The sequence below is a fragment of the Sarcophilus harrisii genome, chromosome 1 (genome assembly GCF_902635505.1).
Source record: "Sarcophilus harrisii chromosome 1, mSarHar1.11, whole genome shotgun sequence".
NCBI classification, from domain to species: Eukaryota; Metazoa; Chordata; class Mammalia; order Dasyuromorphia; family Dasyuridae; genus Sarcophilus; species Sarcophilus harrisii.
The window spans coordinates 23735441-23751901 of record NC_045426.1 but is presented as its reverse complement, the minus strand read 5'-3'; the positions used below and the strand labels follow the sequence as shown (position 1 = coordinate 23751901).

The 16461-nt window shown below is 38.0% G+C and overlaps 1 protein-coding gene across 1 annotated transcript in view; it reads left to right on the top strand.

Moving 5' to 3' along the window:
• CADPS (calcium dependent secretion activator) overlaps positions 1-16461 on the top strand; it is a 535079-nt gene that overhangs the window by 448020 nt on the left and 70598 nt on the right. Inside the window, 2 exon segments of the mRNA XM_031953509.1 lie at positions 8441-8515; positions 9470-9553. Of these exon segments, the coding sequence (XP_031809369.1) occupies positions 8441-8515; positions 9470-9553 (159 nt within the window).

Genomic DNA, 16461 nt, shown 5'->3' with positions numbered 1-16461 from the left:
AGTACCTACTATGTGCTGGCAACTTAGGTTCATATGGATAGAGTGGTGAGTCTGGAGTCAGGAAGAACTAAATTTAAATCCAGCCTCTAATACTTACAAAGTCTGTTCCTTGGGCAAATCATTTAACCCTGTTTGCCTCATTTTCTTTATCTGTAAAATGAGCTAGAGAAGGAAATCACAAACCATTTTTACAAAGAAAACCTCAAATGGGGTCGTGTAGAGGCAGACACAATTGAAAAACAATTCAACAACAACTAGGCAATATAATAAGATATTGTCAACAAAAAGATACACACAAAAAAAATCCATGCCCTGAGAATGCTTCTATACTACTGCCAGGATTGGTGATACCAAGTCACCAAAGGGACCTTCAACATTTGTTCAACCATCAACAACAGGGTGGAGGACTAATAGAATGGTTCAAAGACAAGAAGTGATGAACCCAACTACACTGTGGAAGGAGAATAGAAAGAAATGTTAACTCCTTCCTCCCTAAGGATCTCCCATCCTCAACTTTGAGATCTAATTAAACAATGTAGAAATTCTCAGATTAGTTTGGATTTCTTTTTTTTAATTCACTGTCCAGAACAGAAGAAAGTACAATAGATCTTCCGAAAGGAATAAAGCCCTTTGAGGCAGGGATGGGGAAGTCTTATTGATTAGGATCCTAAGCTCTTGGATGACAAACTCCTGACTTCCCCTTTTCCCAGAAACCAGAGAAATAGAGCTTCAAACAAAATAATGACTTTGGACATGTAGTAGCTAAGCCAAACATTTTAGATACCTCAATTTGGAAATACTTATTTCTTCTCTCTTTTTTTTTAACTTTGTATTCCAGATACTCTGGGGAGGAGATAATAACAAATTTTAAGTTGGGCTCAGTTATGATGATATGATGATTATAAAATGATATTGATTTCTATATACATCTATTATAAGGTGTTTCTTAATAAATAAAAAGGAAAGAAAGCAAAAAAAAAATAGCCTAGATTATTGTCCCTTCGTTGTCCTTCTTGAGTATTAAAGACTAGCCAGAGGCAGTATGCACTAGTGGACAGGGAAGTAGACCGGTATGAGGAAGACAAGGGTTTGTTCCTGCCTTAGATTCTAACTGAGTCACCCTGGAGAAATTGCTTAACCAGTCAGGGCTTCAGTTTCCTCAGTAGAATAAGAAAGTTGGACTCGTCATCTATGGTCTCTTTCAGCATTAAAACTATGATCCAATAACCCAAGGAATGTTGTTCAGGAGCTAACACTTCTTACCTTCAACTAAAAAATGGGAAATATTTTAGAATGAAATGAAGGAACCAAGTCGATAAAGTGTGTGGGAGGCAAATTTTCCCACAAAGGAGGCCAAATGTTGCAGTGAAGTTATACAATAAGGTGTAGCGTGAGGAAAAGAGAGATGGCCTGGGATTCAGGATACCTGTTTTAGCCTTATTTCTGCCACTAGGAATATGATCTTGGATAAGTCACTCAAGTCTCTTTGAGTCTCAGTTTCTTCACCTATTAAATAAATATCTGTAAATATTTCTCAAGATATCTTGAGATTTGTCCAGTCCCTTATAGTTCTACCACCAATCCATAGAATTATAGATTTATAGCTGAAAGAGACCTCCGAGACCATTAAGTCCAACTTCTTCCTTTTATGGATGAAGAAGTGGGACAAGGAGAAATCAATTAACTTGCTCAATGTCCTGCAGGTAATATGTGTGTGAGGCAGGATTTGAATTCCTGACTCCAAATCCAGAACTCCATCCACTCTCCTACACTGCTTTTAACAATAGATAGGTGACTTTATCAATAAACTTCACATATCCACTTTAGACAAAATACAGGTCGTATGATGTGATACGTTTTTCATTTTAAGCTCACTTCCTGAATTCATCTCTGTCATCTCCTCTGGGGTGATGTTACATTCAAAGGCAGCTGTTCAAACATTTGGTAAACATACTTTACCATCTTAAATATTTATTTTTTGTCAGAATTTTTAAAGCACCCATGGATATGAAGTTGTGCGTTAAATTGCTTCTCACTTGGTCTAGAATGTTTTCATCTCATTTCCAAGGTCAGATGGTCTTAACAGAAAGACAACATACACACAATCTGTTACATGACAAGGCAGAATGTGCAGCACAGGAAGTCAAGTAGAATCATTTTCATGCAGGAATTGTGAATTTCGCAGAAACGTAGCTCACCCGAAACTGGAGTGAAGTCTCTCCAAACTTTCCGATCCTGGAAGAATGATGGAGGTTCACTGGCCACATCAAGGGAACACTTCGAGTGAAGGACGTAGCTGACACTTTGACTGTGGCAATTAAAGTGGGCTAGAGAGAATCCTGGGGGGTGGGGGTGAGGAATGAGCAGGTGGAGAGAGCCATGTCTAATTTGAGATCTAGGATGGTGGCTCCTCAAGGGAATTTGTGCCAAGAAATGATTGTAGTGCATGTAAGACTACAGCCATCCATGGAGTTGTTTGTTTTGATGGCTGTATGTTTATACACCCGTACAACATCTCCTGGAGAACAAAATCTCAGTGGTCAGTGATACCCAGAAAATGGAAAATGAGCCAATTCAGCTTAATCTTACTAGAACCTAACAGACGGAAATAATAGTTTTTTGGGTTTGGTTTTTTTTTTTTTTTTTTTTTTTTTTTTTTTTTTTTTTTTTTTTTTGGTAGTTACTTGGGAGAAAAAAATAGAAGCTAATTTATATGCCCATCTGAGGACAGGATGACTCAATGGGTAAAGCAGACATAATCCCCATTGTGCAGTTTTTTCTCAAATTGTACATCTTAATCTGTTATTCTTAAACTAGTGGAAAATATCAGGGGATGGAGAGGAGGTTATATTTTCTTTCATGAGAGAACATTTTCAGTGCTAGGTTAGGCAGCAGAAGACAGAATAATAGTAGAGATCTATAAGGAGGGACTGAGAGAATCTATATAGAGATTCTGAGGGTGTGTGTGAAGTGGATGAATGATTAGGAAAAGAACTCATATGATTCCAGTGGGAAGGAATTCAGAAGTCTCTTCCTACTCTGAGATCTATCCTCCACACAGCTGCCAGTGTGATTTTCCTTAACTTTCAGTCTGCATTACCCTCTACTCATCTAGGTGGTACAGCAGATAGAGTGCTAGCCTAAGAGTCAAATCAGGTGTAGATACAATTAGTCATGTGAGTCTAAAGGAGGCAATTAATAGCTTTCTGCCTCAGTTTCCTCATCTGTAAAATGGGGCTACTAGTTGCACCTACCTTCCAGCATTGACGATGAGGATCAAATGAGTTAGAATTTGCAAAGGACTTTGCAAATCTTTAATCTTTAAGTATCTTCTAGTTATTATTATCATTAATAATAATAATAAATTCCAATGGGTCCCATTGATATGGGGCCATAAAAATATATATATTTATATAAATGATATTTTATTCTGAGGCACAGCTTTAAAACCCTTTACAACCTAACTAGCCAACATTTTTGGTCTCTCATGCATTGTTCCCCTTCATTCACTCTACAATCTAGACAGATTGACCTTCTGACTATTGTTCTCCCACAACACCCTTCCCCCTTCTCTGGGCCTTTACAATGCCTGTTTCTCATTGCTGGACAACTCTGCCTCCAACCTGGTATCTCTTAGAATCCCTTACTTCCTTCAAAATTCTACTCAAACACTGTAGAGGATTTATTTGATCCCCTTGAACCTCTGCTGTCCCTTTCCTTACTCTATCTCATATCTGTTTTGCATTTATTCTACATACAATTATGTGGACTAATCCAGAACATAGTAGGTGCTCAATAACTATTTGTTGATTGATTGATTGATTGATTGATTGTGTATACCTATGTTATCTCCCCAGATAGAATGATTTTTCCTTAAGAGCAAGGATTGACTCTGTTATGGTTTTGTATCCCCAATGTTTTACACAGCATCTAGCAATTCATAGGCACTTTGAACTTGCTTGTTGATTGGATGCTTGACTTAAGCAACTCCAAAGTCTTTTTTATACAGATGAGGAAAAGGAAGCCCAGAGAGTGTGTGTGATGTTCACATAAGCAAACAGTGGCAGAATTCAAACTCAAATCCAGGTCCTCATACCCTAAATCACAATTATTTTTTCCACTACAGGGGGATGGACCTGAATCCCAAAATCTGCCTCCTACATATGAGGATATCCTTCAGTTATAGTACTCATATACAGTACAGAGTTTCAAACCCTATCCCTAAAGTAGGCATGAGGAGACAGCATCTTGTTACTCTTTGGACTGGAAAGTTTAGGTCCCTTCCGGGAGGAAGAAAATGATTTCTCTTGGATGGGCTCCTTTGTAACCTTCCCTTCCAAAATCTGTTCTCTCCTCTGAGGAGCTGTTTACAAAACTGGTGTTGCTCTCAGCAGGGTCCTTATTTGCTTTGTAAAGAAGCCCTTAATTGAAAATATGTTTGTCAATACATTTCACACTGTATTACTTCTCACACACCTAGCCATTATCTTTGAATTAAACCCCATAATTTATCCAATGAAAATGAACAGTTGACAGCCCAAAGAGAATCTGATTAAGGCAACAGCATAATGAGGAGAATTAAGCAGCACTTTTGGACAGCTATGGAAAAGTTTAAAATGACCTGGGGGTGGGGGAATCTCCTGGTGCAACCGAGCTTCTTGCTCCCAGTCTTGATTGCCTTTTTAGAACAGAATTGGATGGGTAGAACATGATGTGTGGGCTTGGGTTGTGTTACCTGTTTTTAGACACTTTCTTTGGCTTAGAAATGGATCTTTTCCTAGGATTTAATTTAATTTTTAAAGCATATATTTGGCATCTGTTGGATGCAAGGCACTGTGCTTAGCATTAGGGATATAAAGGAAGAAATGCAAAATGGCCCTTGTCCTCAAGAAGCTTCCATTTTATAGGGGAAGATAACAGGTAAAATGAGGAAGTTGGACCAAATGGTCTTTTATGTCCCTACCTTGATTACAGATGAGCAAATACACATTAATTTCTGGAACCAAGGGTAGCAAACTTACCACCTGAGAGGCATCTAGAAAGATAGCAAGTAAGAGGTGATCCCTTGATTTGTGTTTTGAGAACAAAGGGTTCAGTGAGATGGATGGAAAAGTGAAAAGCTTGCAGGCATAGGGGACGACAGACTGTGCAGAAGCGCTAAAACGGGAAATAGAATCTCACAAAATGGTCAGGCAGGTCACTTTGGCTAAAATGTAAAGTGCGCAAGGGGGAGGGATGAGAAATTAGAAAATTGGGTGAATGACAATTGATGGAGGGCAATGCTTTGGAAAAATTGATAGTTGTTATCTGAGTATTGGGGTTTTATGTTTCATATGCAATTGCCTTAGATTCTTTCTTCTATCACTTAGATATTAGATAAGAGATATGTTTTATATATATATATATATATATATATATATATATATATATATATATATGTACACATATACCCTTATGTATATATTTATAGAGACAGCTGGTAGCGCCCTAGATAAAGTCAGGAAAATTGAATTCTTCCTAGCTATACAACCCTGAGAAGGTCAATTAACCTTTGTTTGCTTCAGTTTCATCACTTGTAAAATAGGGATACAATAGCACCTCCCTCACAGGATCATTATTGAGATCAAATGAGAATAGTTATAAAGTTCCTGGAACACAGTACATGCTATATAAATGCTTATTTCCTTATAATATGTGTATACATATATGTGGGTTTATACATGGACACATAAATGTACATAAACACACACACTGGGATAAAAGAACTTAAAGTAATTATGTATATTGAGCAACTAAGTCTCACAATGGTTGGAGTGTCTTGGGGTCATTAGAACCTGAGTTCAAATCCAATCTCAGACACTTACTGGTTGTGTGACTTTAGGCAAGTCACTTAAATATAAGTGACTCAGTTTCCTCATTTGTCAAATGAACTAGAAAAGGAAATAGCAAATCATTTTGGTATCTTTGCCAAGAAAACCCCAAATGGGGTCAATGAATGAACAAAAACAACAACAATATTGAACATAAAATTCCAACAACTTCAACAAATTCCAACAACATATATATATATATAGTATCATGAACAGTTGTACACAACTGAACAACAACAACATAATATCACAGGTTTTGAGCTAGAAGGAACATTGGAGGCCATCTAGATTAACCTCTCAGTTTACTGAGTGTATATTTCCACCAAGAAAACTAAAGCTAAAAAGATAAAGTGACTTTTTATTATAATGTCTTAGAGGTAGTGAGTGGCAGAGCTAGGACCTGAATGCAGATAGACTTCAGATCAAGCACATCTTTCACTATACTTGCACCTGAAAATGATTGACTTTTTTATCCTCATTTTCCCTCTCTAAGCCAGCTTTCTCCACCTAGCATAACAAACGATTCTATCTAAATAACCAGCGTATCCCTTGACTGGGAGCAAAGCCTATTTTCTCTCTAAATTTCCCATTTGATAAAATACTGAGCAGCACAAAAACTTCTTCTTGTTGGATTCTGATTTTTCTCTCCAGGGGATGCTATCAAGATCTGCAAATCAATTCTATGCCTCCATGTTCTTGATTTTCTGCACTTCTCAAATAAATGTTCTGGTACTTTCCCTAAAGACTTAATCTTGATCTTGATGTGATCTTTACTCATACTCTTCCTGTGTCCCCCTCTCCATCCCCAAGCTATCATGAGCAGCATATATGATTCATCTTTTCATCAATAAGAGTTTCATCTCAACATAAAAATCATCTCTCTCTACCTCCGAAGATACATACATTGCACACACACACACACACACACACATTTCACTATAAGAGCAGCTATGTACATGACCTCAAATCCAAAATCTCCACAGAACTCAAATGGAAAATCTGCTCATGAACATAGACCATTTCATTGCAAGAAAAAATAAATAAAATTTCCAAATGATATTACTATTTACTGCATCACTCCATATCACAAATATTATTGCCACTATGGATCCAGAGTTGGAAAGGACCTTAGAAGTCCATTAGTCTACCCACTCATTTTACAGAAGAGACAAAAAAAAAGTTCAAAGATATTGAATCATTTGCCCAAAATAGCACAGCTAGTAAACAACAGGATCTGTATTCTGTAACTCCATATCCGGAGTTCTTCCTTCGTACAGAGGGCAAGCAATGTTCTAACCCACAACGAAATTCTGGGTGAATTAATTTAACTCGCTGTCTCTTGGTTTTTTAGAAATGAGTGAGATTGCCAGTTACTTAAACGTAAACCCTCGTTTGTCGTTGCTGTCCATTCTGTTCTGTTCACACGGCTTCTTTAGAACCCCAATTTCTAATTTCAAGAATGTTTTTTTTATCATTTCATTCATGTGTTCTTTTTGCCCTTTTTTTGCACCTTTCTCTTTTTTTCTGTTCCTAACATCATTCACCCAAAAGTTTGCTAAAGAGTGGGTAAGTGTATCAAACATTTTATTTTTTAATCACATTGTTATCTTCTTAGCTAAGAAAATATAGAACAACTCGGATGAATATACGAATAGTGTAATGAATGCAAAAGAGTTGGCATATGACTTTTTTTAAAATTGAAGTCACACTCCCTTCTCTTCTCCAATCTACGCTTGGCATTTATAACAGATTTTTATTTGTGCTGGGGTGTTTTGGGGTTTTGCCTGTTTGTCTAACATCCCTACTTTAAATTAACAGTAGTGGAAATGAGTGAGAAAAAGTGGGGGGGAGTATCATCGATTTCTGTTGGGTATTTTGTTTTACTATTTGTCCAAATATGCAGCTACAGAATCATGGACCCTGGGCTGTTCTTCCAAACGCTTGGACAATCAGAGGGTCAATGTCCTAAGACCATAGTTTCATATATAGCTCTAGGGTGGGAAGTAACTAGAGAATTAGAAATGGAATCAACTTTAAAAGTCATTTAGTTTAAATTCCTTTTCTGACAGATGGGGAAACAAAGGCCCAGAAGATAAAGCCACTTCCCCTAAAATAAGGAGGAATAAGGAGACGGGGGGACACAGGCTTGGAATTTGGGTCTAGTAATTTTGGGATCTCAGGTCTCAAACCCCTTTAAATCTCCTTGCCGAAAGCCTTTCCATCGTTCCTTGTGGCTTCCAAACCCTAAGCTACCTTTCACAGTGCTAGCCCGCTAAAGTCATTTACACTTCATTTGTAAATGTGTGTGTCTGTCTCTCCGGTATCAAAGTCAGGGAGAGGCTTGGATGAGAATGAGTTAGTCAGATAATTTTTAAAGGGCTTTAGAACTTCCTCCATCAAAAGCTTTCGAATCAAGGAGTCAGCAAAGCCGCTTGCTAAACCAGTGTAAAGATACTTTCTGAGCTAGCCTTTATTTTTAAATCACATTTTATAAAAGGGACTGATTACTACCGTGCCATCACTTACGGAGCAAGCTAATATTTGTCTCTTTGTATTTTTTTTTCCTTTAGCATCAATACCATTCAAAAATAGATGAACTAATTGAAGAAACTGTTAAAGAAATGATAACACTCTTAGTGGCAAAGGTAACCTTCTGCACCAGGTGAAATGTGGTATCGCAAATATCCTCCTTTTTTATTTTCCATTCCTGCATTTCCATTAAAATGTCACACATTAAAAAAAGTTGAGCCGGCTAGTAGAATAGCTCAGGAAACGAGCTGCCTGTGCGTCACCAAGTCCCTCAGCTCAGAGTGATTTTCCTAATGATTAAAAGGAACTGTGTGTGAAGACAAATGGTTGAACTGGCATATGTTAACCTAATAGGAACGCGGCTCCAAACGCTGCACACGGTGACATGGAAATCGTTTTTCCGAGCTGATAAAGTTCGCTTTAGAAACTTTCACATTAATACAGAAAGCTGCCATGATGAAAAGCCTCCTTTCCCTTCTTCTAGTTTCAGATGCAGAGAGAGCCATAATAAAGCATAAAAGTCAGATAAAGCTATTTCAGTCCCCCTCATGAATTATAGAATTTGATCTAAGTGAAACTGAGAGAGAGAGAAAGAGAGAGACAGGGAAAGCATTTCTATTTGCCAGTGGAATTTTCGGCTTCCTGAAATTACTGATAAAAATGCAAATAAAAATAGATTGGATTAAACATAGCACTAATGTGGAACATTAAAGCTGTTTTGCGCTGTTTTATTAAAAAAAGGATATTGAATATTATCGTGTGCTTTGCGTGTTTCAATAATATTGTGTCACTTTGCATTTCAGTAGCATTTCATATTTGCAATCACATAATCAATGAAGAGAAAGCCGGATAAGTCAAATATTTGTGTGTAGAGACAACAGAATCTCTTTCCCAGATGGCTGGAATTAGATAATAGAACTTTATAAAAAAAAATTCCATGAGGTTTATTCCCTGCTTAAATATATATTTTTTCAGAACAGAGTTCTGTCGTCAAGATATCTTGATCATGATTATGGACAATTGGGGTCTGACGAACACTTAAGTTTCTTTTTCATTTGTTGTCATTGCAGTTTGTCACAATCCTGGAAGGCGTGCTGGCCAAATTATCCAGATATGATGAAGGAACTTTGTTCTCTTCTTTCCTTTCATTTACTGTGAGTAGTGATTGCCTTTCTCTCTTACTCTCTGTTTTTTCTCCTCTTCCTCTTCTTCTTTCTTTTCCTCCTTCTTTACACATATTTTATAACATTAGATTATTTGATACTCTAGTCAATTTTCAATTATCCACATGGATGGTAAGAAAGAATAGCATGGCTAATCCAAGATGATAAAAACCCAGAGAGCATTTAAGTTTTGACATTATACATACATATATATGTATGGATATGGGGGTATACACATATGTATATACATGTATATATACATGAGAAATATGTAGTATATGCATAATAATAATGGCTCACATTCATATTTTTATATATTGTATATGCTGCTTTCTGCTATCTCATTTGTTCCTTACAACAACTTTGTGATGTGTTTTCCTTAATTCATATATATAAGCAAATGGGTCTGGTAGATGATACTGAAATTCGAATCCTGAGACAAATAAGTGGATTTAAAGCCCATCTCATAATCATACTATGTGCTCCTAGTTACTAAATCACTAAGGTTAAGGACTTAGGAATTAACAGTAGAAGAAGTTCCCTATACTGTAGAAATCATGCATTTGTCTCCAGATGAGGAAACTGAGGCTTAAAGAAGCTAAGTCATTTGACCAACATCACATATCTAGCAAGTGTCAAAAACAGGTGTCAAACCAAGATTTGCCTGATTTTTAAATCCATCACTGCCCACAGATGGTGGGAGGGGGATAGCAAAAAATATACTTTCCTATTGATAATTTCATTTTTTTAGGTGATCAATGAGTTTTTATTCCCTGATCATATGTAAAACACTGGAGAAAACTAGACAATTTGAGTTTTAGTCTTTGCTCTGCTACTAGCTTGTTGTGTAACCAAGTAATTTCACTTTGTTGTAATTTGGATTTTTCTCAAATCTAGGGTTAAATTAGCAAATCTCTACAGCCCAGCTTCTTAAACTATGGTTCAAGACCTCATTGAAGGGTCTTGTAACTGAAAGTAGGGGATGTATGTGAAATTATGACTTATCAGTAAATGTTTGATCCATATGCTTATTTTATATATCTGTTTACCTGGGTGTCACATAAATATTTTTTTTGGCAAAAAGAGATCACAAATAGAAAAGTTTAAAAAGCCGTGCTCTAGAGTACTGTCTGCTTCTTTTATTTTAACTGACTATGCAACTGTGGGCACACCCTAGTTGCTAATATGACATAATGGAAAGAACACAGAATTAACCATCAAACGAGCTAGGTTTGAATCCCAGCTCTGCTTTGTAGTGTCTATATGACTATAGTCAAGTCTTTTCTTCTCTGGGTTTGTTTCCTTATCTATAAAATCAAATTTCAATAATCCCTTGAGTCCATGACCTAGGAATTGTCAACCCTTCATTTTTTTCAGCCTGATTCTTTAGAGAGGCAGCCTGGTTAAGTAGATCGGGGAAAAGATTTAGAGCAGGGAAGACCAGATTCAAGTTTCACCTCAAAAACTTACTGTGTCACTCTGTGATTCAGTTTCCTCATCTGTAAAATGAGAAGTTTGGATTCAGTTCTAACATAATGATGTCTGACAGTTCTGGGGAACTGGAAGGCAGATGAACCTCATCCACATCCTTCACACTGGGGGAAGAAATAAGGTAGAATTTCCTCTTGCGTGGGATGGAAGAAATAATGAAACAATGAGTGAATAAGCCCACAGATTTCAAAGCTTTTTTCTGGAAAATCCCCCCAAATGTGTCATCTGTATCACTTTGCAATTTTGATTAGTTGATTACAGAATTAACAACCTGAGCTTTTGTATCACATTGGGCACCTGTGTTGTTGTACTCGTTTTTCAAATGGCAAAACATTTTATTTAAAAATGCCCTTGAACAAGAAAGATTCTGTCCATTCTGAGGTAGAATTCGACATAAAGAGAACCAGCTTAATTAGACCCCATTTAAAGGGGTCTCTTTCCAAAAATAGCACCAAAAATATTAGAAGGCAGTCTCGTAGCCGACACTTTAGTATGGGAAGTGTTCTGGGGACGCTCTGGTACAGTGAGGAAAAGGGACCCACCCTGTATCGTTAAGAGGAAATTTCAAAATCATATAATCTGGTCCCTTGATTTTTCAGATGAGAAAGCTGAAATTCAAAAGTGAAAGGGGAAGTAAATGGTAATGGTCCCTTTTAAATTCAACAATTCTATTATTCTAACAACCTGGGCAACTCCTTTAATTTCCACATACATAAACTAATGTACTAATTTAGTTTTGCTTCAGTGGGTCAGATTCTTAATAACTAACTTGTAAGCAAAAAGTTCCTTCCTGATCATTTACAGTACCTAGGACATAGTAGGTGATAATAAATTGATTAAGAATCAGTCAACAAGCATTATTAATAGCTCTGTACTAGGCACTAAGGATCCAAAAAAGATTTTTAAAAAATTCTGCCTTTGAGCAGCTCACGTCCTACCAGAGAAGTCAACAAAGGAATAACTAGGTATGCATAATATGTTTTTAGAGTAGATGGAAGATAATATGGTAGGAGAGAGTGCTAGCAGCTGGGAAAACTGGAAATGTCTCCTGCAGAAGATAGGATTTAAACTGAGCCTTTAAGGGAGCCAGGGAAATTAAAGGATGGGAATGCAGAGGGAGAGTATTCCAGTCATGGAGGCAGGAAATGGAATATGAACACTGGCAAGGAACAGCAAAGCCAGGAAAGCTGGGTTGCACAAATAGAAAGAAGTCAAATGTGAAGACTAAAATAAAAATGAAGGGAGGGGCCAGGTTATGAAGAGTTTTGATTACTAAGCATAAGACTTTATCTTTACTCTTAGAGCTAATAGGGAGCCACTGGAGTTTATTGAGTAAGAAGGTAAAATGGTTAGATCTGTGCTTTTGGAAAATCACTTTAGTAGCTGAATGGAGGATGCACTGGGGTGGGAAGAGGAATCGATCTGCTCTCTCTACTTGTCTGTCTGACTCTCTGATGTTGGAGACATAGAATGGTGATTTGCAGGCTAAATGGTTCCTTGCTCAGCTATATCAATGATTTTCTTTCTGTAGTTACATCCCTCTCATGTAGCATGCAAATGATGACCAGCACCTGGATAGAAACAAAACTTTACAAGTCCTTATACTTTGCAGTCTCCTTTCCTATCCACATGTCGGTATCATAGTAACGGAGCAGAGGGTCACCCTCTTGCAATAGGGTCCTTAAAGAACGTCCACCATTCTGAGTTCAATTTCATAAGCATTTTTATACATCTTCTATGCATTCAGTACCTTGGAGAGCCTACGGTGCATTGAGCTATCCTCTAGACAGAGAGACCAAAATTAGAGCTGTTTCTGCCTTAAAGAGCTCACAGCAATGATACTGAAAACAAGTACTTCTGTGGATGTGATGCCTTATAGTTACAAAATGTTTTCCATTCATTTCTCCCTCTTAATAACCTTGTCAATGTAGGAAATAGAAGGATTATCCCCATTTAAAAGACAAGGAAACTGAGGCTTAAAAATGTAAATAACCCACCCAAAGTCAAAGGTAGCACAAGATTAGGACCAGTCCCTGAACCAAGGTTGCTGACTTCAAGTGCAGTATTCTTCCCACTAGTCCTGCTCAGTCTCTTGGGAAACATGACATTTCTTTCCCCCTCTCCCTTCTCCTACCCTGTGCATGATTTACTCTATAGTTCAATTCAGACTTTTTTGGAGGGGAGGAGGGAGGAAGGAGAAGTCTGTTAGGCCATAGAGAAAATGGGAATATTTTCCTTTCCTCTCCATCTGCATTGCCTCGTCTCTTGAAGAGAGGGCTATGGAAGGGGGAGGGATATGTGCCATAGCTTCATGCCAGCATGTGAAAAGTCCCAATGCACCCCCTTCTCTCCTCTCGCAGAAGCCCTGTCATCGGCAGCCCGGGAACTGGTAGAGGCAGCCGCCACCTTTCAGATGTGCCTTTCGGAAGATCGGCTCAGTTGGGGGATGCTCTAATTAGCAATTCTCCTCCTGTTTCCCTTGCCTGTGAGATGCACTTCTCTGGAGGCTGCTTGCTCGTGAGGGTCCTTTGCATTGTGATTAGGCTAGCATTGTTCTTTCCCAAGAACAAGAAGAGGGGCAGAGGAAGGCTCTCCTACCCCTCTCCCCCAGGTTAAGAAAGATCCTTTCCCCAATCATTTTCATGCATGGAGTAAGAAGTCAGTTCAGACCCTGCCTGAATTTCTGGGAACTCCTCAAGTTCCAAGGTGCCTCTCTTTATTTGGGGATTCCGTTTAGAGCTGCCCCAAAGAGGACGTGCTTATCTTGGGAAATTCCCAGGATGAGAGCACCTGAAAGGGTGGAGATCAGCAACATCAGAAGGGATGTCCATATTATTGAAATCCCAAACTCACAGATGTTTTGTAATGCCTGTTCAGGGGTTCTTCTCAGTGACATATACTAAAGAACAAGTGACATCAGAAGACTTGTCCTCTTCTGATCAGACTCTGGGAAGGCATTCACTGTGAGACATGACCAACACGATGATTTGTTTTAAGTAGCTGTACTTCTTCCTTCCAAGAGAAGGTCTCATTGAGTGCAGGAGAGTTAAACTAATAATAGCCAAAAAAGGGGAAGCTGGGCTCTAATCCCAGTTCTCTTCCTAACTGCCACTTTAACATCAAATGATCTGCCTAATTTCTCTGGGCTTCATTTTCCATACCTGGAAAACTAAAAGGGTTTGACCAGATCTTCCATCTTTAAAACTCTATGAAATTCTTTTGGTCTTTATGAGTCTTTACCCGCTACATTGTGAGACAATGGGTATTCCAGTGGTTCCTCCAAAGAACAAACCCATGTCTGGTCCTTCTGTTTACCGGGACCTTAAAATATGAACGGGGAACTGACTAACACTCCAAAGGTTCTTCTAGGGAAATGGAAAGAAAACAATGGAGTTGAGGGTTAACCTTAGCCATGACTTTTTTTGTTGCTTTGATTTTCAACTTTTTCCCAAAAAACTAGAACCCAGAAATAAGGACCAGAATCAAGCTATAATTTCACTGGCATAGGAAAACCCCACATGAAGGAATTCCCTCTACCAACATCATCTTCACAACATAGAATCTTAAACGTTTCCTTGGGGCACAAAAAGTTAAGTGACACAGCTAAGTCAGGCAATCAATCAGCTTGTATTATACACTTACTGTGTGCCAGTCACTATGCTAAATGTTGGGGTCACAAAGAAGGAAAAAACCGGTATCTATCATTGTGATGATTCCACCATTGTGATGGTGGAAACAGCATGGAGATAAATAGGGAGCAGTTAGTTGATGTAGTGGATAGAACATCAGCCCTGAAGTCAGGAGGACCTGAGTTCAAATCTGCCTCAGACACTTAACACTTCCTGGCTGTGTGACCTTGAGCAAGTCACTTAACCCGAATTGCCTCAGCAAAAAAAGAAAGAAGGAAGGAAAAAATAGAGAAACTATATACAAAGTAGACAAAAGATAATATTGGAGGAACTGAGGAGTCCAGGAAAGGACTCCTGTGGAAGGGAGGAGCTGAGTTAAGTCTTAAAGGGAACCAGAAACATTAAGAGACAAAGATGGGAAGAAATGCCACGCCATGCTTAGGAACAGCCAACGCAAGCTTATGATAGACAAGAAATAGAAAATCATTTTTGAGATCCTCCATCTTTGAGACATTTTGAGTAGACAGTATAGCTGAACTGGAATAGAGTGTATGGAGGGGAATAAAATATAAGAAGACTACAAAAATAGAAAGGGCCTAATTGGGTAATACTTTTTAAAATTCAGGGTGTCAGTAAGTGGAGGATACTTGGGAGTCTCCGAATAGAGATATTCTAGGCAGGAGATATATATTAGAGATATTGAGATTTTTTTAAGTTTTGACAACAAATTAAGTATGTGAAATAAGTAAATATAAAGAGTTAAAGCTAAGGATAACACCAAGTTTCAATCCTAGGTAACTGGGAGATGCTCTTAGTAGTTAGAGGGAAGAAGGGAAGTCTTGTTGGAAAAATAATGAATTCTGTTTTGAATATGTTTAGTTTGGGATTCCTACAGGACATCCAGTTTGAGATGCCCAAAAGGCAAGTGGTGATATTAGGACTAAGCTCAGGAAAGAAGGGAGTGTTAAATCTATAAATATGGGAGTTGCCTTCATAGACATGATGATTGAACCAAAGAGATTTGATGGGATCACCCAATGACAATCATAGAGCAAAAAAAGGAAAAGACTCTAGCCAGAGCCTGACTTAGATGGAGAACCAGCAAAAGGAAACTGAAACAGAATGGTAAATCAACGTGTCAGAAGGAACACTTGACACTAAGTCGTCCTAGTAGCAAGGCCATCTCTGTCTATTACATATAGGTCTCTGAGAAATGGGACAAGAGATAAGAATATAGGAATCAGGAACTCAGCTTAGCAATAACGGGAATCTTAGCAGTATGAAACAATGAGCTAAAGCAACTGCAATGAGATTTAATAGAAATTAAAATACTTAGGTGACAAGGAAAATACGGCAGAAAATAGCTTAGGTAAATAAAATCTGGGGGTTTTAATGGACTACAAGCTTAAACATGAGTCAGTAGCATGAGATAAGGTCAATAAAGCTAATGCTGTGCTAGAAGGACACAAGCAGCTAAATGGTACAGTAGATAGAGTGCTGGGCCTGGAATCAGGGAGATATGAGTTCTAATGAGGCCTCAGATACTTAACTATCTGGATGACCCTGGCCAACTCACTTAATTTCTGTTTTTTTCATTTTCCTCATCTGTAAATGGAGATGATGATAATACTAATACCTACCTAAATGGGTGTAGTGCATATAGTACCTAGCCTGAAGCAGGAAGACTCATATTCCTGGCCTCAAATACTTACCAGATATGTGACCATGGGCAAATCAATAACACTGCTTGCCTTAGTTTCCTCATTTATAAAATAAGCT